Source organism: Equus caballus, chromosome 5, assembly GCF_041296265.1.
Source record: "Equus caballus isolate H_3958 breed thoroughbred chromosome 5, TB-T2T, whole genome shotgun sequence".
In the NCBI taxonomy this organism is placed as follows: Eukaryota; Metazoa; Chordata; class Mammalia; order Perissodactyla; family Equidae; genus Equus; species Equus caballus.
The window spans coordinates 99,467,458-99,491,194 of NC_091688.1; the positions used below are offsets into that span (position 1 = coordinate 99,467,458).

The following is a 23,737-nucleotide window of genomic DNA, read 5'->3' on the forward strand; positions in this document are numbered from 1 at the left end:
CCAAAGTCATAGACTGAATAAGCAGTGCAGCTGAGTTCTGATCGAGGCAGCGTGACTCACACACACATGCATGTATACGGCCCTATTCGAAACCTGACCCTGGGTTCAGTGTACATCACCCTGATGGAGCATGAAATGAGACATGCTTGGTTGACAAACTGTAAGAAACAGGGAAAATGGACACTGTACGAAATGAACAAAAACACGGGAATGTGGACTATACCTGCATATTGTGTTTTAACAAATAAGTTGTCTAAGCACTATCACACAAAGAGGGGCAATCCTGTCTGAATAAGAAGGGAGGCTCACTGGAAGTGGAAAGAACAGACTTTTAAAAAGACAAACATTATACTGAAATTAAATCTGTCCTTTAACTTAAAAACAGTAAGGTAAAGTTACCAAGCACCAACAACAGTATTAAAAGGTTGGAGTGATGTCCAGCTCTTGGCTGCAGAGGTGGTGGCTCCCTATCCCTCACATCAGGGGGTTAGTCATTTAGAAATGACTGCATGTGGCAGCAGATGTTGGTCGTTCAAGGGCCATTTGGTGGATGGACACAGTACTCTTCTCATATCTGTTGTACCCAAACTGACTTACCAATAAACGTTTATGAGGAGGGGAGGAAAGAGGTTAATTCCCAGCCAGGAAGGCCTAAGGGACTACATCCAGATTGGACTAGAGAGACACTTCCTAAAGTAACCAATCTGTTGGGGTTGAGGCTTGACTATAAGACAGACTATGAAGAAAGGGAGACAGTGGAACTCTTTATAATCCTCAAGCTGGGGTTTCCCTTTTTAACCTATATAATTCATGTTGTGTGTATATGTCAAAAAATAATCTCTCGCATTTTAACCTTTATTCTCTAGCTCTGGAGATTCACCAGATGGAATGCGTCCGGCACTTTAAAGTGAATATTAAGTATTAATATTGTTGTGTGATCCTGCTCCCCCTTCTCCCAAATAGATTGCCCCACTGTGCCGCTCAAAGCAAGGCTGAGTGTGAAGAGCACATGTTAAAACAGAGTTAACACCTGGCTATTGCTATTCCTAGCAAACAAAAGCCTATTTACTACGGAAATGATTCTGACACCCCTTCTAAGATCACCACAATTAAATTCTAACCTGTATATCTAATTCTATTAAAACATTTAAAGCTAAACTTACATACCTAAAGTTCCTTTTATATTGATAAAATTCATACATGCAAATATAAAAATACACATCAAAGCTACTTCTATGAAAAACTAGTTTTCACTTAAAATTTTACAATTCAAATTGAATGAACTTAAAACCAGCGGCTATGCAGTTATTAACTCCTGAATGAATCAACTGTTAGAATTCTGCCGTCATTACATCAAAAGTCCATTTCATGCAACCAAAGGGCCAGGTAAAGACCACCCTACCAATTCTTGACCTAACTATAATGTTTTGCTTCTAAAACGCAAATCGGTAATCAATACAACAAAATCTTGCTCACTGTTTTAATAAAAACAAAAACTAGTTTGGTTTGGTTCATACCCAAAGAGTTTAACTATAGGAAATCCATGACACTGGCCCTGAACTAGCTTAGCTGCAGATCCCAGAGGCAAGCATTGGTGATTCTGTGCCACTTAAACCTCAGCCTGACTGTTCTAGGAAAAGTCCGAAGTATCCGAGAAGGGAGAAGACTGACTGGGTGAAAAGAACGATAAAAGACTGGTTCCTTTGTCCTTCTCTTCCTTTCTATATTCTCTATAAATAATTCTATTTTAGTTACTTTTTCCTAAGGAAGGGTCATTTGAAAGTAAGTTTTAGGGGGCTGTAAAGCACTGGGGAAGGAGTGCAACAAAGGAGAAAAAAGATAGACAATAACATGCCCAAAATTTTAGCAAAGCCCATTAGTAATTTTGTGCTAATTAAATGTAATAGCCTATTTTCTGAAATGGAAAAAGTAATACTCATTCCACCTCATAACCTATTATATAACCTGTACTGAGTAAATTATTCAATTAAAAAGAATTTCCTCCTTTACCTTTTATCCCATGGATGAGTTATTCAGAAACAAGACAATCTACATAAAGCTGTAAGTTTCTGTAAAATATAGGCAGAAAGTTGGAAACAACTGCCTTTCCATTTCACATGTACCAAGTGACCGTGAATTTTAATTAACTGTTTCCTCTGTTGCTCATGTAGGTTTGGAATCATCCAAGGAAATCATCCCCGTCTTCTGAACGGCTTTCCACCCTGTCCTGAGGAAAGTTCTGACTCCAGGCTCTTACGTGCTTTTTTACCCATTCTTGAAAAGCTTTTATAACAACTATACATCACTGCCAGTAAGACTAATTCTGTTCTCTGGCTTAAAATAATAAAATACTGAATTGCTTAGGCACTGTGAATTAAGCCAGCTTTAATCACAAAATGACCCAAAATGGGACCACCTGACAAGAGGTGACTAAATATTAATAGGACTCCTTTTCCAGCTCTTTAAACGTACACTTTAAAAAGTTTCAAACTAGGGGGCCAGCCCAGTGAAGCAGTAGTTAAGTGTGTGAGGTCCACTTCCTCGGCCTGGGGTTCACAGGTTCGGATCCTGGGTGCAGAACTAGCACTGCTGGTCAAGCCACGCTGTGGTGGTATCTCACATAAAACAGAGGAAGACTGACACAGACGTTAGCTCAGTGACAACCTTCCTCACCCAAAAAAAAAAAAAGTTCCAAACTAAAATTCCAAAACATAGATTAGTCTTCATCACTATAAAAGCATACTAATTCATTTTTCCATGATACTATGCACTCCAAATGCTTAAAGGTTGACACTATGTCTTATTTATTTATTATGCTCTTTTATTATGGAGTACAGCAGACTGGATTTGTAATAAATTTTAATTAGAGCATACCAGCTTGATTTATCCATTCATTCAAAACCTCTGAGTGAGCACTCTTGCTAGGTACCATGAAATACATTGGTGAATAAAACAGACAAGGTCCCTCCTCTCACGGAACTAAAGGAGGATACAGACAATAAATTAAACAAACTTATAACTACTAGCTGCGTTAGGTGGAAAGAAAGCATTGAATGGGGTACACTGGCTAAAAAAAGCTAATCGGGGGACAGGAAAGGCCATTCTGAGGAGGCAACATTTAGCCCAGACTGAAGAGGATAAGGAACCAGCCTCGGAACGTACATACCAGAGACTGGAATGAGCTGAAAAGCCTTGAAATAGGCAGAAACCAGCACACCTAAGAACGAAAGTAGCTGGTGTGGCTACAGAAGAGCTTGACAGGTCAGTGTAACACATGGAAAAAGGACCACGTCAAGCAGGGGGTCTTGCTGGCCAGGTCAAGGAGTCTGGATTTTCTTCTGATGCAACAGGAAGCCACTGAAGAGTTTTAAATAGGAGGCTTACATAAACTGATTTATATTTTGCAAAGATCATCACGGCTGCTGCGGAAAAATAATGGAGGGGAGAGTGGTAAAAGAGGAAATGGAGAGACCAGTTAGGAAGTTATGGCCATAGTCTAGGCTAGAAATGATGGTGACCTGGCAGCAGAGATGGAGCAAGAGCCAGAGCCAGAAAAGAGATCTCTTTGTGGAAAGAAATGACAGGCTTATTCAGGGATAGGTACTGGGTATGAGGGAGGATGACGACTCCCTGGTTTCTGACTTAGGCAACAAGGTGAACAGTAGTGGCATTTTTTACTGAGATGGAGAAGACAGGGAAGGAAGAAGAAGGAGAACATGAATCAATAGTTTTGTTTTGGACATCTAAAGTTTTAACATGTCTACTGAGATGTGCAAGCAGAAATGTCAAGCAGGTGGTTAGACACACAAAACTGGAGACAGGGAATAGGTTGATGCTCGAGAAATAAACTGAGGAATACTGAGTATACAGACACCAAGAGATGAGATTAGATTAGATCAGATCAGATCATCTTGTTTACTAATTTTCAAATTTGGTGTGCATACTTAATGAAGATGCAGATTTGAGCACCACCCTGCAGAAATTCTGACTGAGTAGGCCTGGGGAGGGGCGTAGGAATTCACATTTCTTCGTAAGTACATGAGTGCTTCTAAAGCCGCTGACCCTCACACTACATTTTGAGGATCACCGATCTAGAGATGGAAGAAAACAAGGTCCAGGACTGAGAATTGAGAAATTCCAAATTTACATCTTGGGTAAAAGAAGACAAGTGTGCAAAGGCTAGTGAATGTGAACAGACAGGGAAAACTGGACAGTGGGGTACTCCAGAACTCAAACACAAGGGCGTGGTAAAGTGTGTTGACTACCTCCAAGAGGAGAGAAAAGTGACAACGGATTTAACAATAAAATCACTGGTCCTCTTGGAGGAAGGGGCAGAGACAATCTAGAGCAATGAGAAACGAGGAGGATGATGGCAACTCATAAGAAATTTTGGCTCTGAAGGGGAGTACATAAAAGGGGCAGTAATTAGGAGAGGACAGAAGGTATTTAAGAGGAAATTTAGATGCTTTTATAGTCCATTTTTGACCCAAAACCTGTGATGTTTTACCAAAGTTTAACTATTTGAATTCTATTTCACATAAAGTTATTTATTAAAAAAAAGTCTTTCATTTCAAACTTTAAATATCCCACCTATGACCACACAGAATTTTTCAGTACCAATTATATATAGCACTTTCCCCCAAAAACAGAGAGAACCAAAATTTCAAGTGTTTCCTCTCTCCACAAAAAGTGATAACCACTTCACCCTCTAGCTCTTCTTGTTATTTACCCTTGCAAGATCCTCTATTTCAGAACTGAAGTTTGTTTCTCCTTCCATCATTTCTTCCTCTTCTAATGTTCGTTCATCATCAAAATCATGAACCAGCATGTCAGCTGATGGATCAAATTCATGGTCATCTGATGTTGCTGAACCTCCTGGTAAAGAATATTTTAAAAAGTTCGGTAAACCAAATTAAGTGTATCATTAATATTAATTTAATGTATAAGGTATTTGAAGCTGAATATAACTCAAATAAAAATAGCAGGGAAAAGCTATGCATAGCAAGTATCACTGTTTTAGAAAATTCTTGCCCTTACTCATCATCCCCCGGAAAAATCTCTTAAGGGATTACTTTTTGCCCCATCTCACATCTACATATTCAGTTACAACTGCAAAACTGGATGTTTATAGCTTTAAAAAAGTGTGTAGAACTTTAAAAAAGAGTATTGTAATCTTCTAAACATGAAATCTGAGTTATAAAGAAAAATGGTCACATCAAGTAAGAATGATCTTTGGTGTAGGGCAAAAAAATCACAATTTGACTGATATTTAATAGACTCAATGAGTATGAACCCCGTTGGCCCCCAAGAAGAATATATATAGTCATGTGAAATATACAGTCATCTAAATATATAGTCCAGAGAAAATAACAGCTGCACTCAAATATTATCTTCTATCAGCACTTTCGAGAAAATATATAGGCAGCTGTTTTTAACTTAGTTGATTTTGATCTGAAATAACTCAAACATAGAATATAAAAGCAAAATTTATTAAAATTGCATACAGAACTCTTACGAAAGCCATTAAAAATAATCTAATAAGTAAGTGATGTGTAAGCTAATCTATTTTTAGCTTGGTGGCTGGGGAATACTGCTGTACTCAATAGAGTCAAGCCTTGTAATAGCAGGGTGCAAATGTTGGGCATATATATTCTGTAAACCATCCCCACATTTGGCTATTGCCAAATCTGGAGTTAAGTTTGCAAAAGCATTGTTTACTAATAAACAAATGAATTATTTAACATTAAAAAATCAAGTGGCAATTTCTTTTATCAGTTTAAACTGTTAAAGGTTATATTAACAGATGTACCAACATTTCCATTTCACTCCAGTAAGAGAACCAATAAGTAAAAAAAAAGAGATAGAGAGGCCAATTTCTTGACCACTAGACTACTAGGGATAAGGGGGCACCCAACACTCAGGGTTCTTCTCGCCTCCCTTAATTTCTAGCATGAGAACCATTTTTGAGTGCTTGATATGTGCCAAATACTATGTTCAAGCACTTCACATACATTCTCATTTAATCTTCAAACAATCCTATGAAAAACAAAGACAAAAACTTGAGGCTCAGAGAGTTTAAGCAGCATGTTTTAAACTCAGAGCCAGTAGGTGGCAAGGATGGAATCTGGACCCTGGGTCTGCTACTTCCAACACCTGTGCTTTCACTGCGCTCCACGCCCGCTCTAAGTCACAGCCTCAGAAACAGTAGGTCTCCGCCTTGAAGAACAGTTGAAGAGAGCCCATTTACCCACATGAGCCAACTACAAGCCAGGTCAGGGGGCAAAGCACTTAGAGTCTTCTTTGAGGAACATCATAAAATATTGATATTAAAAATAAAATAACTAAACTATTCTTTTGTTTATTATTTAGCAATAAGGCATATTATAGTACAAATGAGTATCAAAGTTTTAGAATGATTTGCAAAATAAAAACATTTAGAAAAGTGTATTATCTTAATTTCTTCTGGAAATGAAGAAAAGTGCGACAATTTTAGTAGGGCATCTTAGTACTGCTTCAGGGACTGGACACAAGTGTTCCACAGAAGCACAGTGTGAGAACCATTAATTTAGTTGTTGCTGTCTTGCCTCAATCATTCTCTCTTCTTCCTGAGTTTTCAATGGAAACACTCACCAAACTTTTCAGTCACCCAGCAATCTTCTAGGACACGTACTCAATAATTCTGTATTCCTACAGATGATGCTGTACTATTCTTTCTCGTAGGCATAATGATCCTAAAACACCTCGCAGCGCCATTGTCTACTACTCCCCTAATCATAATATAATTCCTACTGGATACAAATACTGTCAAAAATAATTATGTGTAATTCCTTACTACTTATACTCTTTTACCAACTGAAAAAAAAAAACAAAATCAAGCTCACATGAGGACATAGCACCTTTTCATCAGCATTATACAACTTACCTGAAGTCCCCCATTTTTAGGTCATTATTTACAAAGCCAATTGTATTTAAAGCATTGCCACTTCACCTTCCCACTACATGAAATAACAAAGTATGGGTGACCCTTTTCTCCCTTCTCACTCTAATTTCTTTCCCCAGATACACACTGCACTGTTTTCTATAAACTTCCAATTTCAATTTTTTTCTTGCTTTTATCTGACCTCTTTGTTTTATTTGACTTCTTTTTAGCCTTGTTCTTTGGGACCAACTAACCATCCTATTCCTTTCTGTTAATTACTAGTCCCATCATTAGGCTGTCTCCTAGGGAAAAAAAAATCCCAAAAATGTATTATTAGGGGTAGGGAGTCTGGTGCTTTATGTAAAGAAATATTTTGCTTCAGAGTAAGGGAAATGCCACTGCTTTGTCATAAAATTCCATCCTACACTAAAAGGTATGTTACATATTTGCAAAGATTCAAAAGATAACTTCAGTTTATAACATACCATATAGCATACTCATACCATGTGTAATCATTTTACTACCTTCCGTACCCTAAAATCCCCACCTCTAATGGCTACTAGTCTTACAGGTAAAGCCTTGTACTACGCCTCCATATTGGTTTACACCGGTGGAGTCTAGAGACAAACCACTTAGCCTACGTCATGTGACAATTATTACCGGCATCAATTCCAAAGTGCAGATGTTGCAAAGGACACAGCTTCTCACCAGTGAACCAAAAATTATTTTTTTACATGAAGCTTCTGGTCCTATTTTTTTCTACCAACTTTTGCAACTGCCTACAATTAGTATTATTCATAAGAACAATAAACATTCCCTTGGGCAGAAGCCCGATACTAACAAATGCTGTCTACCTCAAAAGATCTTCCTCAGTCTGAAAACAATTAAAAAAAAATCACTCAATCCATTTGTATAAGCATTCAGCAAGAAGGCCATCAAAGACATGTGCATTCTTCAAACTCCACTCTTCTTCCAGTTCAGCCCAGGCTGATTCAAATGCAATGGAAACTACAAAATCCATTTATTAATGCCACTTTTGGAGTACACATTTTTAGGTACCCATGTATTATGTGATGAATGTCTCAAAAATTCATAGAAAAATATCTAAAACTCAGTCTATTTGTGATGTCACAACGTTAACAAAAACAACTAGAACCTATTTTTTCAATGAAAATGATTTCTGTGTTTGAAAGAAAAAAAAATACTAGGAACAATTCCATGTCCTAAAAAGAAAATGGTAACCTAATATTTATCTGAGATCAGATTAATTCCAACCTCAATCATCGAGAACATATTTATAAACCAGGAAGTAAAAAAATTAATCCTTGAGTTTCAGAAATATCACAAAGCCCAATGTACTTTATCGCCGAGTCAAACATCTTCAGCTAAAATAAACATGACAAAATCAACTATCAATTGAGCCCACTAGTCATTTAGAAGGGACTGGAGGAACCTAGTCCAACCACTGCTTGATGCATTGTACCACACAGAGTACCACGATTTGTCTTCATGAAAAGAACTCTGAACCATTAAAAAGAAGCTTATGTTAAGCATTTTTTACAAACTAACTTTCTAAAATCTAAAACACAGAAAGGTGATTGCTTCAATAATCTGGAAAATTCAGTAATACATCATATCTAAATATTCAATATATGCAAGACGTTTTCAAATCAAACATTGCATGCCTCAGAGGGCTCTCTTTCTCACTCTTCTTTAGCTATATTAGGCTGTTCCTTAATCAGCGTACTCCACCGCAGAAGGAAAAGTCCCTAGACACTGAGGCAGAAAGACTAGTAACAGACTCTTTTCTGGCCATTATTTAGCTCCAACCAACTGCTGCCACATGGGAATGCTGTACCCAGTGGTGCCAGAACCTCTGATTGATCATAAGAAGCCTAAATCCAGATTTTTATAAAATATTCTAATTTTTTTAAGGTCACTAGACTGGCCAAACAAAAAACATTTGTGGCCCAGATTCGGTCCAAAGATCACACGTTTACAATCGCTAATGAAAAAATGAATCTGTACCATATTTGAAAGAGAATACAAAAACCCAAAGCTATACAGAGGACAAAACTTGATTCTATTCAAATCTAAAAATAACTTCTATAACTTACAACATTAAGTACTCATTTGGTGAATGTTTTGCTTACTTTTCCCTCTCTCACTAAATGCATTAAGAATTTTTTCCTCAAATAAAATACTTTGAAATTCCTGTACAAACAAATATTTCTAAGCAGTTAGAGACTCTTCTTAAAAAAAATACACTTCATATATACTTCAAATCAAATAGCAATTAAAAACTATAAGAAATACATGTGGCAATTCATCAAACAAAAAGAGAAAATCCACCGACAGTTACGAGGTTGAACTCACAGCAGCCTCAGCTGCACTTTCATGGGCAGTCAGATATTTCACCCATTTCTTTTCCCCAGAGAAGAGAAGCATTCAGAGGAAAAGCAAGTCAGGTAACAGTCTAACTCCTCTCCTCTTACGCAGCTAACAGGACAAATCTGAGTCAAACAGAGATGATAAAGATTACAGAAAACACTTACCTGGACTGGAAGACTCAACAGACGGCTGAGGAGGGGAGAAAAGAAGAAAAGTTAGCATCTTTGTGCAGTAAGTATCCACAAACATTACTCAATGACTAATATGACACCAAAACTACAGTAAGTGTGAATGTCTGAATTGTCTAAGACAAACTAAAACTTCTGGTGTAATCCTTTCTCTGACACTATATTTATTTAAACAGAAAAAATTCAAAACACTCTAGAAACAGAGATTATCTACGGAAATGACAGATTTTAAAGACAAATATGGGTCTTATAACATATGTGGCTTAAGAGAGATGATTTTAGATCTTAGAATTTTCTAAATCCTCTTTCCTATCAAAACAGGGAAAATTACACAGAAGGTTTGCTATCAACCTGGTTTCTGGCTTGCGTATGAGAAGGGAGGTGGAAACAATTTAAGACATTATTTTAAATAAAAATTATATTGTAAGAAAGAAGGAAAATTAAAATGTTACTTAAGCACCAAACAGTACATTAGGTTAACTTTACTAACAACATATTTTTAAATTATCACAGAATTAGCAACCTTTAGAGCTAAAATCTAGAGTTTATCTGTTGGAAGATCATAAAGATTCCCACTTATAATGCCTCTTGTACTGTACCATTCTGCCTCTCATAAATTTAACCACAAGCATCTGGAAGATTTTAAAGATAAAACTGTTAGCAACTTATTTTAGTAATACACCACTTGACAATTTGTGGCTGTGCCTTATCTTATTCAGTTAATTCACAAATAGAAACGAGTCATCTACAAACATAAACTACTAAGACAAACTCAATAACAAAAACTCAAAAGATGCTTCAAACGACAAGCTTTATAACTAACACCTTGCCTATTCATTCAGAGTCATCTATTTCATGCCTCTTAGAAGTCAGAGGTTGGAAAGCCAAAAGTATTAACAAAAAGAAATAGGAATGTTGTAGTATTTTCCTTCTTTCTGCTCAGTAATGAGGCAGAGAGGCAAGAAAAATAAAACAGAAATGAGGAAGGTGCCCAATTTTTCAAAAGCTAGACATCTAAGACAAATTTTTATAGGGTATTAAAACTGCACATTGAAAAGTGTCCACATAATGCTACTGTAGTAGGTATGACACTTTAGATTCTACATGGTGACAGGTTCTTTTGAGGCACACTTTTGCAAAGGTCCTATGTTTTTCCTTTTAATTCTTGGAAGAAGATGGTTCTTGCCTATAGCATTGTCTTATTCTAATAAAAGACTGACAGTATTCAGTATTATGTATTTTCAAGCGACCACCATTATCTTTATTTAAAAGGTACTCTGCCACAACAGAGTCAAAACACTGCTACATTTTAATTCGCTTCCTCTAATGGGAAGCTGGAGAAAAGCGCGACAGAGTAATGTGACCATGAAGAGGGTTTCTAATTTGCTTAACATCTTCTGGGCACAGCTACATATTTCTGGCTCAAAATGGATTTAACTATCACATAAATTATTACACAGCCAGTCAATATTTTAAAATATTAATCTACTTTTCTTTCATGCAATTATACTTTATTTCCCAAGTTTAAACACAACTTCTGTGCAAGGTTACAGAAACATTAATGACTATCTTCACCTGGTCCCAGGTTCACTATCCAGAGCAGCCTTTTGATGCTATTTTTCCCTTTTAGTATAATTTTGAAACAGGTTTGCATGGCATAAACAAGAAAATCCAGCATTTCTTTCAAATTAGGAGCTTAAAAGAAATGGTTCTTCGAGCATTTAGTTCTTTTTGAACACTCCAATAATTATTCCATTTAACAGTTTTCTGATAAAAAAGGCTTTCTGATTAAAAATAAGTTATTCTAGGAGCCGGCCTAATGGTTAGGTTTGTGCACTCTGTTTCAGTGGCCCAGGGTTCATGGGTTTGGATCCCAGGCGCAGACCTACACACCGCTGATCAAACCATGTTGTGGTAGCATCCCACATACAAAATAGAGGAAGATTGCCACAGACGTTAGCTCAGGGTCAATCCTTCTCACACACACAAAAAAAGTTACTCTACTCAAGAATAAAAGCTACATTTTTACTTATGTTAGATTTTGGCAATAACAGAGATATTGAACTGTGAATGGCGTCTATATACTTTAATTTGTAAAAGGCCTCAAGCAGCACTAGATGCCAATAAATACTATACTGATTGATATTTTATTGGGAAATAGGTACCACTTTAAAGTTTTGAAAAAGGCCCCAAATATTTTCCATACACTAAGATACCAAATGTTTAGAAGACTGATAATATTTGTAGGCATAGCTGGCATAAAGTAGAACATCCAGTGTTCAAAGATAGCATTAATGATCACATTATGTCAGACATACTAGAACGTTCCAAGAACCATGACTTGACTGATGGTCCATCTCGATGAGGATGAAGACGGAGAAGTAGTGATGGTTTGCCCATAGATACATATTTAAGTGTCCTATGTGCAAAATAAAATTCCATTGCATCAGTCTGGGGAGGGTGGGAATGAGATCAGTTTCTTAAAAGTTAATTATATCCAGTTAAATCAAAGATGAACTTCTGGAAACCTGGTGTTTGAAAACAGTGTATATTGCAAATATTACTTTTCCTTAGCAAAATTATCTTTCAAAATAAAATATGACTTTAGTATCATAATACAGGAGATCTTAATGTGAAATGAGGGCATTTTTTATTTGGGTATTTCAGAGAATAGAACCAGCTTATATTTATATAGTACTTCATATTCTCAAATGTAAAAGTTACCTGACCATAACCATAAACCTGGCAATAATACCTGCCCCGCCTACCTCATTTTATAGATTAGCAAACCCAAGGAGATACTGTGACCTGATCAAGGTTCCATGGTGGGTGGTGAAGGTGGAACTTAAGTCTAGGACCTGATTCCTTCTGTACCTCCCAGGAAAACAACCATGTAAAAAAATGTTTCTCTTTACCTCTCTCCTCCTTCCCCCCTACTTTCTCTTTTTTTTTTTTAAATGGTTTTCATCTGTTCAAAGCATATTTAAAATGTGACTGCAAGTTGTCATCTGTCATGTCAGACTATTACCTATGTCTTGTTAGGAACTGGTATCTCTAATAATACCCTCCAGGAAAACCGGCAACATCCACCATTAGTGATGACAGTAAACTGGAAAGGGGGAAGGGGGAAAAAACAAAACCAAAGCTAAAGAGGTAAGCCTTTGTAACAATATCTATTTTTAGAAAAAGCTCAAACTATAAAATGTAAGCAGTAAAGAAGATTTCACATTGGGGATTACAATGTATTTAAAATGCACTCATATATTATTGGTACAAACATGAGTTGGTTCAACCACTCTGGAGATCACTTTGCCAATATGTACTTACCCTACTGCTATGCCCAAAAAAGCACACCAAGATATCTGTATAACATTCATTACTACAAAGTTGTTCACAGCAAAAAGATGGGAAAAAATTCAAAGTCCATCATCTAACTAGTTAGAAATGAAATACAGTTCTTCCAAGCAATGGAACACTATTAATCAATCCATTAAAAAGGATGAGACAGATCTGTTCGTATTAAGAAAAAAATGCCAAAAAATTATATACATATATATAGAGTAAAAAGAAAAGTGGAGAGGAAGGAGTAAATTTGGGCTGGAATATAAATAAAATTTTTTTTCCCGCAAAAGGATACACAAGAACCTGTTCACAATAGTTACCTTTAGGGAATGGGTTGGGGAGAAAAGCCTTTTTTTATTTTATACCTTTCTGTACTGTTGGAATTTTCTAACCACTTACAAGTGTTACTCTGTTTTTTAAAAAGAAAGTGAGTGGAGATTATTTTGTGGAATTATGAGTCATTTTCATTTGCTTCCTTTACTTTTAGATTTTTTAAGAAAACCTAGGACTTGTCACATTTTTTAAAACAAGTCTATAATTTTGGAAAGTAACCTAGTTCTCTTCTGAGTACATAAATAATTGTTTTATCTGAGATGGAAAACATAACACTAGACAGACACACACAGAGCATGGGTAGACCAAATCAAATCTAAAAATGAACTGTAGTAACTTTTACAGCAGCTTTTACACCTTCACCCATACACAGAATTCTGCTGATCAAGTTGCTAAGAGCGGTAACAAATATTCAATGCAGTAGATTTTTTCAAATGTTTCTCTTTTGTGTTTTTCTAGAACATGGTGAGAAATATCCTATACACCAGAAAACTATAAACTGGGAGAGAGTAAAAGATCAACTAACTACAGCATTACCATAAATAAATAAATAAACAGATAAGTAAGTAAAAACACAAAGCAATCATTAGATTTTCTTTTCCAATGAACATAACTATTAGAACCAATTTTTCCCCTCAAACCAATTCCACCACCTTTTCTTTAAGTGTTATCACCTAATTAGTAATGCAGACACTAAATTAGAGATTCTCACAACGATGGGGATGGGGATAGAGCCAGGAAGGAGGCAGGGTCCCTACTGCAGGGTGGAGAAGGCAGAGGGACTGTGCCAAGGGTTCCCTAGCCCTCTTCCTCCACATGAAATTAAATCACCTAACTTTGCTGTTACCCTGAGGAATTCTGGGGCATAAAAAAGGTTGCGAAAGTCTTGGAGTTAAAATTAGCAAATTTACTACAGTAGTAGCAATCCAGAGGGTGAGTAGCTAGTACTAAGCACTGGGAACTCAGAAGCCTAGGTTCCAGCCTTAACCGTGCCACACACTAACTGCGCAACACAAGACAAACTGCATAAACTCTGCTCAGTTTCATTTTCTCCAAGATAAAAAGATTTAGATTTCTTCAAGTTTAGTTCACTTTCCTTTGAGATCTAAGTTCTTTACTTTTATTATGAATTGCTCAAAAGACGTAACACTACTAAGCTAAATGGATAGGATATGTTTAACAGACTCTCCTAAATTTATTTTTTTTAATTTAGGACTATTGAGAAAGGATGATCTCAAATTGCAAAAAGCTTTTTGAGAGCACTACTTTACGAATTTCATATCTACATAAGCATAATTATAACAGTCATTTTTCTAAACCACAGAATAAGTCAAACAGAATGGGTCCCAAGCAACTACTGGTACTTGACAGTTTAATCACTGCAATGAATTTTGAAACCATTTGCAAATCTTTTGAAATATACAGGGACTCAATCTGAACTTCAAGCAAGAAATTTCTATATAGCGCATTACTTTTCATAAAGACATCCTGAAGTTTCAATGGCAGTGTTTTATTTCAGAATTACTTGGGAAACTGATTATGTAGTCTCACTTACAAGAATTCTCTAAAACTAATTCACTTTTGTATTTCCCCCACTGACCTTTCTGACCTTTTCTAGCACTCTATTATTCCCTTTGAATTAAGCTTTTTAGGACTTTCATGCATGGTGTTCTTGATTACTTTAGGTAAATCCTTAATAGTTCTGAAGTATACATACTAAAAAAAATTCCTTGCCAGTAAAGGGCATTATTTAAGGCCTAAATTCACTGCAGTGAAACCAGTTTTGTTTAGAGCAGACATCAACACTATCAAGAATAACAGTCCGGATGATCCTATTTCCTTAAAATACAAATTCCAAATACACTCAAAAAATGCTAGCAAGCAAGGAGTCTGTTTTTAAGAGGAACGGATAGAAATGATAGTGAATAAACAGATTATGTATCATTTCTGGAAATATTAAAATACTTAAAACTAATACAGAAAAGCAAGTCCATTAAATTTTCTTCTCTTTATATGGCAGCAATATGGCCGAGGTGAAAAGAAAGATCTTGCATTATGCTGTGGCTTTTTTTCCCTGAGAAGAAAGTCCCTTATGAGTTTACAAACTCCAAAATAAAAGACAAATTGTTGGTTCCCAAAGGTCCCTACACCACATTCCTTACAAAACCCACAGGATCAACTATGTCTTCCTCTCTCTCTCACTGCATTCGTAAAACTGTGACTATCCTGTCATCTCCTTCCTTTAGTGTGACTAGGAGAGTCTCCTTTTAGAAGGTTGATAAATAATTTTAAGGGATAATAAGCAATGAGAAATATCACCCAAAAGTATTAAGAAGGGGAGCATATGTCATTTAAGCACATTAAATACGTTTTTAATGTTACCTCAATTTGAAAAATCATTAAATACGTTGTTCCTATTATGGATTGACTAAGATGAACAGATCAAGCATGAAAAATTAGTATATTCTATTCACATCTAAAGCAATTTGTATTCAAGAATTACGTATTTTTCTGGAAAAACAAGGTGAGGGTCATTCTCCCATACAAGAAACAACAAAACCTCCCAGAAGTATAATACCTAGATTTTTCTCTGGAGACATGCTTCTTCAATAACCTGTTTTCCCCTCAGATTTATCGAGTAAATGCATATTGCTGCTTTCCACAGACTGTCATTCCACCAGTTAACTTCAATCCTCAGGTCCACTTAAGCAGAAGTGCGGTAGCACAGCATGTGAATTATTTTACCACATGCTTTATATTGGCATCACAAAGAAAGAATTTCCCGAGAGCTTACCCCAAAGCACTCCATAAACCAAGCATTTCTCCTTCATCTATTCTTTTAAGTGATTAGTCTCTAAACCCATCCCAATTACTAAAATATTGAGATCAGAAAATTATAAATTAATTTTACTTTTCACCTCTTCACCTGTTTTAGATTTTTCTGTAGGACACAAATGAAGAGGGTTCCTCCACTCTTCCTCGAAACTCACTAGAAATAAAACCATCTACAAAGAACTGAATATAAAAAGACGAATTTTTTTAAAGATACCAGGTCACTAAATAAATGCACTGAGAACAAAATCAGGTTTTTTGCCTTCTTGGAATTGAACCATCCATGTGTTCCTACAGAACATGAGTTCCATCCTCCAAGTGATGCAACTTTCAAGAAAACTAAAACATGCACTTGAAAATATTAGGAAATGGATTAGTGACTCAAAATATCGCTTTTCCTCTCTGACATTAATGCAACCATCTTTAATTTCTAAAACAAGAAACGAAATATTAATATACTACATTTACATATTAAGTTTCTACTGTGCCGGGCAGTTAAAATTTCTGGGTGAGGTTTTTAAAACTTAAATTTCACTGTATTTTTATACACTAAGGTATTTTCCTTTAATAATATCTGGCCTTAAAATATGACTATAGAACTTAAAGCTCAAACCATCGCAGCAGCACCACGAGGGAAGCAGCCACATCAACCATTACAGCACACTGCTGCTCATCTAAAGCGCTCTCACTGAGAGCAGCACCCACTGAAGGCTGGCCGACAACACACATCGAAGTCCAGCTACGTCCACCCCCTTTCCCCCTCACATAGGAAGGAAAGAAGCACTTAAGACCCTCACCAGGACTAAAACTCTTTCAGCCCAGTGGACTAAACCCAGTCACATTTAAGTGAAATGCAAACTACTATGTCTTCTCCAACTCACGTGCCTTGAAACATAATTCTTTAACCTCAAAGAGCAAAGGAAATGGAAACAAATCTAAGATGTAAATTTAGTTTTAAATCAGAAATATTAAATGTGTTAGAAAGAATATTGGCAGCAAACAGCCCTGCTACAGTAAAACCTTTCTACTTCTTTAACAGCAAATACGCTAGCACATAAATATAAAGCCAGTTTCCACAAGGGAAGCAGAAGGCGCCCCCTAAAAGCCACTCCAGAAAAGTTAACCTTTTTGTCCTTCCAATCAACAGGTACATGAAAAGTGCTCCAAATTAATATTTTTCTATAATTTAACCATGTTTCTGTATTCCAAGGTTTAAAAAGGAGATTTATGGTATTGATGAAAGTACTCACCACTGACCTCATTTAGCAAATCATGAAGACGAAAACTGGGGGCTGGATGGCAAATAAAATTACCTACTTCCTGAATCTGTTTTTGGGGTGCCTCCGAGACCAGAAAAATTGTAATTCACACAAGAGAAACGGCTTATCAATCATTTAGAGTGCCTCTACTCAAAAGAGACATACAAGTCCAAATATATCACCTCTTGAACTCCAGGATGTAAAGACTAATGAAACCCTTCCAAGGATAAGGGGGAAAAAAAGCTAAAAAAATTTTCAGACATTTAAAGGTTTAAATCAGAAGCAAAAACTTAAACCTCTAGTGGCACATACTAAGTTCGAATTAATAACAGTCGCTGTTTGCCCGCCGACTTGAGGCCCAAACACGTAAAAAACCACCGGAAAAACGAGGCTTTGGGTACTCACTTACTAGAAAACGAGCAAAAAGAAAAAGAAATTGTTCAGCAAGGTAGGGAGAAATTAGAGGAGAAAGAAGACAAGAATCAAGCCTTGATTTGGAAGAGGAAAAAAAAAAACCAAAAACCCTGGAAACTAAGGCGGGGGGGCGGGTAGAAAGCAACTCTTGTGAAATGTAGGAAAGAGAGGTTCTAGCTGGGGTGGGGGTGGGGGGGTAGAACTGTTGGAGAAATTGGGAGAACCCCCCCAAACTAGAGGGTGGGCCGCGAAAGGCCAGGGGGCTTCTCCTCGCGCACCCCATCCCCATCGGGAACAGCAGCGTTAGCCCGAGGCCGCCCGGCCTGCGCGCTCCCCCGACACGGCCTGGATGTCAGCGGCGGGGGGACGCGGAAGGGCGCAGGAGCATCTCGGCGCGAGGGAAGAAACTTCGCTCAAGAGGAAGCAGCAGCTCCGCTCCCGGCCCCGCACCGCCCGGCGAAGTTGCGCCACAGGCGCCCCTGCCCGGCGGGCGCCCCCCGCCCTCCCCGCCGCACCCCTGCGCGGCGCCCGACCCCCGAACTGCCCCCGAAGTCCAGCTGCGCCGCCGCTCCCCGACCCCCGCGCAGCCCAACTAAGTTCCCGGGACGCTCCCGCCGAGCGCGGCCTGTTCCGGACAACAGGTGGGCAGCGGCGCCGCAGGGCCGGGCCTCTCCCAGCCAGGCCCACCCCGCGCCCCCCGGCGGCCTGGGCGCCGGCGCCGGGACGGGGCGGGGGCGCTCGCTCCCTTACCTCCGCCATGTTTGCCGTACTGACGGGTCACATCTCCGCGGCGGCAGCCGCTGGGTCACGGCCAGAACCCGGATGTGAGACTCGGCAACGGGACTCCCGCCGCCGCCGTCTCCGCCGCTCCCGCCGCCGCTGCCTCGGCGGGGACGCGCAGGCGCCGCCCGAGCGCGCCCACCACGCCCCACTCCGCCCCCTCGCGGCGCCCGCGCCCGCCGGGCGGGAGGGCGGGGAGGGGCGCGCGCGGGCGCAGGGCGCGGCCCCGCGGCAGGCCCCCCCGGGAGCGCGGAGGGGCGGGGCCGAGGCGCGGCGGGAGCCGGGCATCCCCGCGCCGCGCCGAGCCGCCCGCCGGCCGGGCCGAGGGCTCGAGGACCAGCGGTCAGGGCGGGGGCCCGAGGAGCCGCGCGAGCGCTCCCGCCGCCGGGAGAAAGACACGTTCTCTTTTCCACGCAGGCCTTCTTGGAAGCGCAGCTGCTGGAAGACGGATGTTGCTGTGATGCAACAAGGGCAACTAGTGCTCTCTGAAAGCCGTTCTCTCTTGTCAAAGATTTCCGTCTCGGTGACTCCCGACAGGAGATGTAAAATCCCGCATCCCAAAATCTCAGGAGGTCCGAGCAGAGCTTAAGAAAAGGGGTTGTGTTAGGCGGTCTGCCATCCTCAGAGCTCATCTGCTTTTCCTCACACACCTTCCGAGATGCCAGTAGCAACACAATGGTGCAACGGTTGAATTTTGCACAACTAGCAAAAATTTTTAAATGTGAAATACTGAAAAACTGCTCTTGCATGGGTATAATCGCCGACTTGACTGCATGGAGAGAGAACCTGCTTATTTGCAATGCCTGAAATGCCTGCAATTTGAAAGTTTATTTTGATGTATTGGCCTAGAACTACCAATTGGTCTCGATGCCAATGAGAGCCTTGATGATTGCCAGAGCCAATGAGGGCAAAATAACAAACACGCTTCCCCTCCATCCCTAAGGCGGATACCGGCTAATGCAAAGGTGATATTAAAACGTGCACTAACATATTTTACTGAACCAGGAGTCAAAAGTCTTATTTCAAAAAGACAGTTTTTCCCCAAATGTTCAAGGGTCCCTTCCTCTTGATGAAATTTCAAAAATGACTACCAAAATCAAACAGTTAAACATGAAACTTACTCATTCCATCAAAATAATGTGAAGCCAGCACTACAATATGTTGCATAAATGTGCACATACACACTTTTTCTTTAATATTTAACTTACAGTGCAATATGGGGAAGGCTGTTTTCTTAAGTTATTTGTATTCTCTTAAAATTTTAGACTCTATCAAGCAGTTTCCTATTTCCAAAGATTCAACATTAACTTGGAATTCTTACATCCAGTAATAACTTGCGCATGAATAATTTGTGCATTAACAGGTTTATGAAGTAGCTGCTAAGTGAAAGGACATTACCTGGTAATTTGACAGGAAAAGAGTCCACAGACAGTCTGTAAACCAATTAAACATAAACATCTGATGCACATTTTCTACTGAAAGAAAAGCAAGAGAAAGAAGAGAAAGGAAAACTTTAAGGTTCCCAAATCTACAAACAATTTTTACCATTAACTGTACTGTACAGTATTTTCATCTTATTTCTTAGACTACTTATATAAAAGTGTTTTTTCAGGATTTCTTGGGGGAATAAATATTTTAGCATAGGTATATAGCTCCCAAGAGTTACCCCTGTTGAATTACCTTAGTCCTTTGGACTTGAAATAAAACTGACTTTTTTTTTAAAGTCAGTTCATATTCAAATAGTTTTCACTTTGAGATGCTTGATGGAAACAGCTGAAGGCAAAAAACCATGGACGTGCACAGACCTGAAGTGGGTAAACATAAAAAGAACAGGGGGCCTAGAGGTAGAAACTCAGGCTTTATAGTACCATGGGGATGCAGGAGGATTTCCCATTGGAATATGAAAGCTAATACATGAAATTTAGCCGGTTACCAAAATGAAAATTAAAAAGTGTTCTCAACATGCAAGGTACAGGAGGAACTAGCTTGCTTGAGCCCATTTAATCTTTGATTCTTTAGTTAAACCTTCAACAAAAATCCTAGTTGTGATAAAAAGCTGGGTATCACGGGCCCTTTAGCTACTGAATGAATTCTGAAATAGGAGAATCGAGGTCTGAGACATCTTTGAATGGGTATCCATCTTACTGATAAATGACTTTTAAGTTTACTAATATTGTGTATCAATTTTACTAATTTTAGGTGGCATTATCATTTAGGGGAAAAAACTTCTTGTGCATTCTTCTCCTCCCCTTTTTCATAAATGTGGGTTCAGTAGTTTTCTTTTAGGTTCAGATATTCTCAAGGTAAAGAGAAACAGCTCCAATATTCTAAGTCATCAGTAACACATTACTACTAAATTCAGTATAGTTCTACTCTCCTTTATTTCTAGTGACATATTTATCTTCAAAAATTTTAGGAGCCACCTCAAGGAAAGCAAAGTCTTTTTCAAAACGCTTGCTTACCTCTCCAGTACCAAATACGTAAAAATTAACTATTCCTTAGCCATAGAACCTTAGCGTTGGATGGGACCTCGGAGGTCTTTAGTCACTTTCTACCGTGTCTAGTAGGAATCCCTCACGATGTTTCCCCACTACCAGGCTTGTCTGCCTGTGCTCAAGCACCTCCAGTGACTCACGGACTCATCAAGAGGCTGCTGTTTTCTAAAAAAGCTCTAATGTCTGGAACGTTTTTCTTTTTATTAAACCAGAGTCTACTTCCTTGTTACTTCCATTCATTTCCCTGAGTTCTTCAGCACTTTCCATTAATTCAACAGATGTCTTCTTTGTATTCAAATATAAACAGTTAAAATTTATACTTGGGTTGACAAAAAATAAATCTTTAAAGCCTACTGATACTAGAAGAGCTGAAAACAGGACATGACAGAGTTAAAGGCGTGAGGAAATGTACCATCACTTATGAGCTGTTTAAAATTATCACAGTTTATAGTCCTGAGTACTGTGAAACCCAAAATGGTGGTTCTGTTAGGATTGTGTAGCGAAACATTTAAAGTTAAACTAAAAAGTGTGGTTTAATTCCAATTTTATGTGAAACTTGCGGCTAATGTCCCAAAGCAAAACAAATCACTATACAAAGCCTGAATAAATGCCTCTTTAGCTCCCATTCCCCACCTAAATGTTTCCTTATTTTCAGGCAAACTCACATTAACTTTTACCACATTAAGCTACTCAAAATTGCTATTATATTGGGAAATAATTTTTAAGCAATTTACCGAATGCTCCGTTAAAAAGTTACTAAACAATTTTACAGAGGGTATAATACACACATACACACACACACACACACCCCTCAGAGTTATTTTGCTATTAACAAAACATTTTAAGGTCACAATTTTACTTCAACCAGTATCTTAAACCGACCAATAAACAAACTTCTTTGGAAATTTACACATACCTAAGAAATAAAACCTTTTATTCAGTACCAACCTGATTCAAATGTAAGTAATATATACCTATGCTATATAAACACATCTGTTATGCAACTCAAAAAGTTACCTCTCAAAGTCTACCAAGAAAATACCTGTAACAATTTCGACTCTGGGGCTGTTTGAATGAAACAGACTAATACAGCACATTCAAAACCCTAAAACCAAATTCTCTATCTAACAATTTTCAGAGTCCCTGAGTCCCTTTTGAGATTATTTTGTAAACTATTTCCCCAAAGTTTTATTTAAAAGTGACAACCTACACATGACATGCAGGTAAACATTTACAGATAACTAGTAATTTGGTTGAAAAACACCTAAATACCAAAAAGCTTCCCCTATTTTTAAAAACGACCTTTTAGCCAAGTAGAGAGTTTACCTTTAACAGGCAGATTGCAGGTTAAAGCAGTAACGCGTTACCTTTGGAAGCTCCACAGCTATGTGACAATCAGCATCGTCATTTTTGTTAGTTTGATTTTTATTAACGCCACCCTAAAACACTTATATAGCCTTTTGGTTGTTCAAAGAACAGTTTTGGTTTCTCTTTTAATAATTTTTACATAAAGAGTTTTACCCAGTGGCCCCATTTTATCAGATTATCACAAACCGATATTCTTAGGGTTCTTATATTGTTGACATTATTTTTATCTCACCCAAACTCTGGCAATTATCGGCCCATCAGCAGTTCTCAAACACTGGAACATATAAGAAGAGTAATACAGTATTTATATTGCTTGAGGGAGTTCGGATTTTCCCTCCCTTCATCTCCAAGTGTGCCCCTGCCTACCAGCATCACATCCGTCTTGTCTGCATTGAACCTCAACCAGTTGGTTCTTAACCACGTCCGAAACTCAGCCAGGCACTGGGAGAATCGAGCCACCACACCATCTGGATCAAAGGAAAGAGAGCCTCAGTAGTAAGGAGACCGGAGACCGTGACACCACAGCTCACCAGTCACCCTGTCGCTAATTTTTAAAAAGATGGCCAGGAATTAGGACAAGGATCCCATGACGATTTTAGAAAAACATTAATGAGCCTGGAGTAATGCAATCTGCAACCGACGGTAAAGGAATAAAAGCGACCCAGTAAGTAGGTTGCCTCCTTCCACCCATGATTGAAGAAAGAAGGTTCGGTCAACTCTGGGTCATCTCGGCTAAGCGACCTCAGTGGACGGGCCAGTCTCGCATCTGCATAAGCTTTTCTGCAAAATCAGGAGTTTTAGCAGTGGAGGAAGCTTTAGGGATCACTGGGGCCCAGAGAGGGGTAGTGACTCGCCCAAGGTCACACGGCAAGCGAGGACCAGAGATGGGCTCCAGGCCAGAGACCTTTCCACTAAAGGCTGGAAGAACAAGGCCATTCAAAGGCGGGGGAGGCATCTGTCCACAGGGATCCTCCAGGGCTGGGAGGCCCTCTTCGAATCGCCCTTCCCTCCCTCGCTCCCTCCGCAAAGGGCCGCTTTGCCCGGGACCCTGCTCACCACAGGGCTGCAGTGCGAGCAGGAGCCTCCCGGGGCTGGGACAGAACCCGAGACACCGGGGAAGAGGCGGAGCCACAGGGGGCTGGTCAGCTTAGCCCCACCCGCCGGGGTCCCGGCCGACAGGAGCCAGGGCGGAAGCCAACGGGGCGAGGCGAGCTCCCTCCGCAGCGGGCGCCGCCGCAGAGCCAGGACCGGGCGGGAGGGCGGCGGCGGAGGGAGCTGCGCATGCGCCGCGGGCAGCCGGCGCCTCCGGGGCGGGGGACGAGCAGGGCGCGTTCTCTCCGCCCCTCCCCGGAAATCGAGGGTCTTCCGGGCGGCGCTCCGCGGTGGGGGAGGGGACGGGAGAAAGGGGGCCGCCGA

The 23,737-nt window shown here is 39.3% G+C and overlaps 1 protein-coding gene across 11 annotated transcripts in view; it reads right to left on the reverse strand.

Moving 5' to 3' along the window:
• MIER1 (MIER1 transcriptional regulator) overlaps window positions 1-23,737 on the reverse strand; it is a 58,766-nt gene that overhangs the window by 34,821 nt on the left and 208 nt on the right. The window contains exons 2-6 of one of the 11 annotated variants that reach the window (XM_070268880.1): window positions 22,688-22,788; window positions 22,554-22,595; window positions 19,857-19,891; window positions 9,475-9,499; window positions 4,730-4,875 (exon numbers count right to left, since the gene is read on the reverse strand). In XM_070268880.1, the coding sequence (XP_070124981.1) occupies window positions 4,730-4,828 (99 nt within the window). In that variant the 5' untranslated portion in view covers window positions 4,829-4,875; window positions 9,475-9,499; window positions 19,857-19,891; window positions 22,554-22,595; window positions 22,688-22,788. Of the gene's footprint in view, window positions 1-4,729; window positions 4,876-9,474; window positions 9,500-11,816; window positions 11,913-18,428; window positions 18,622-19,856; window positions 19,934-20,138; window positions 21,803-22,553; window positions 22,596-22,687; window positions 22,789-23,377; window positions 23,519-23,737 lie in introns of those variants that run through there. The other 10 variants (XM_070268879.1, XM_023641913.2, XM_070268878.1 and 7 more) reach the window with 10 other exon arrangements.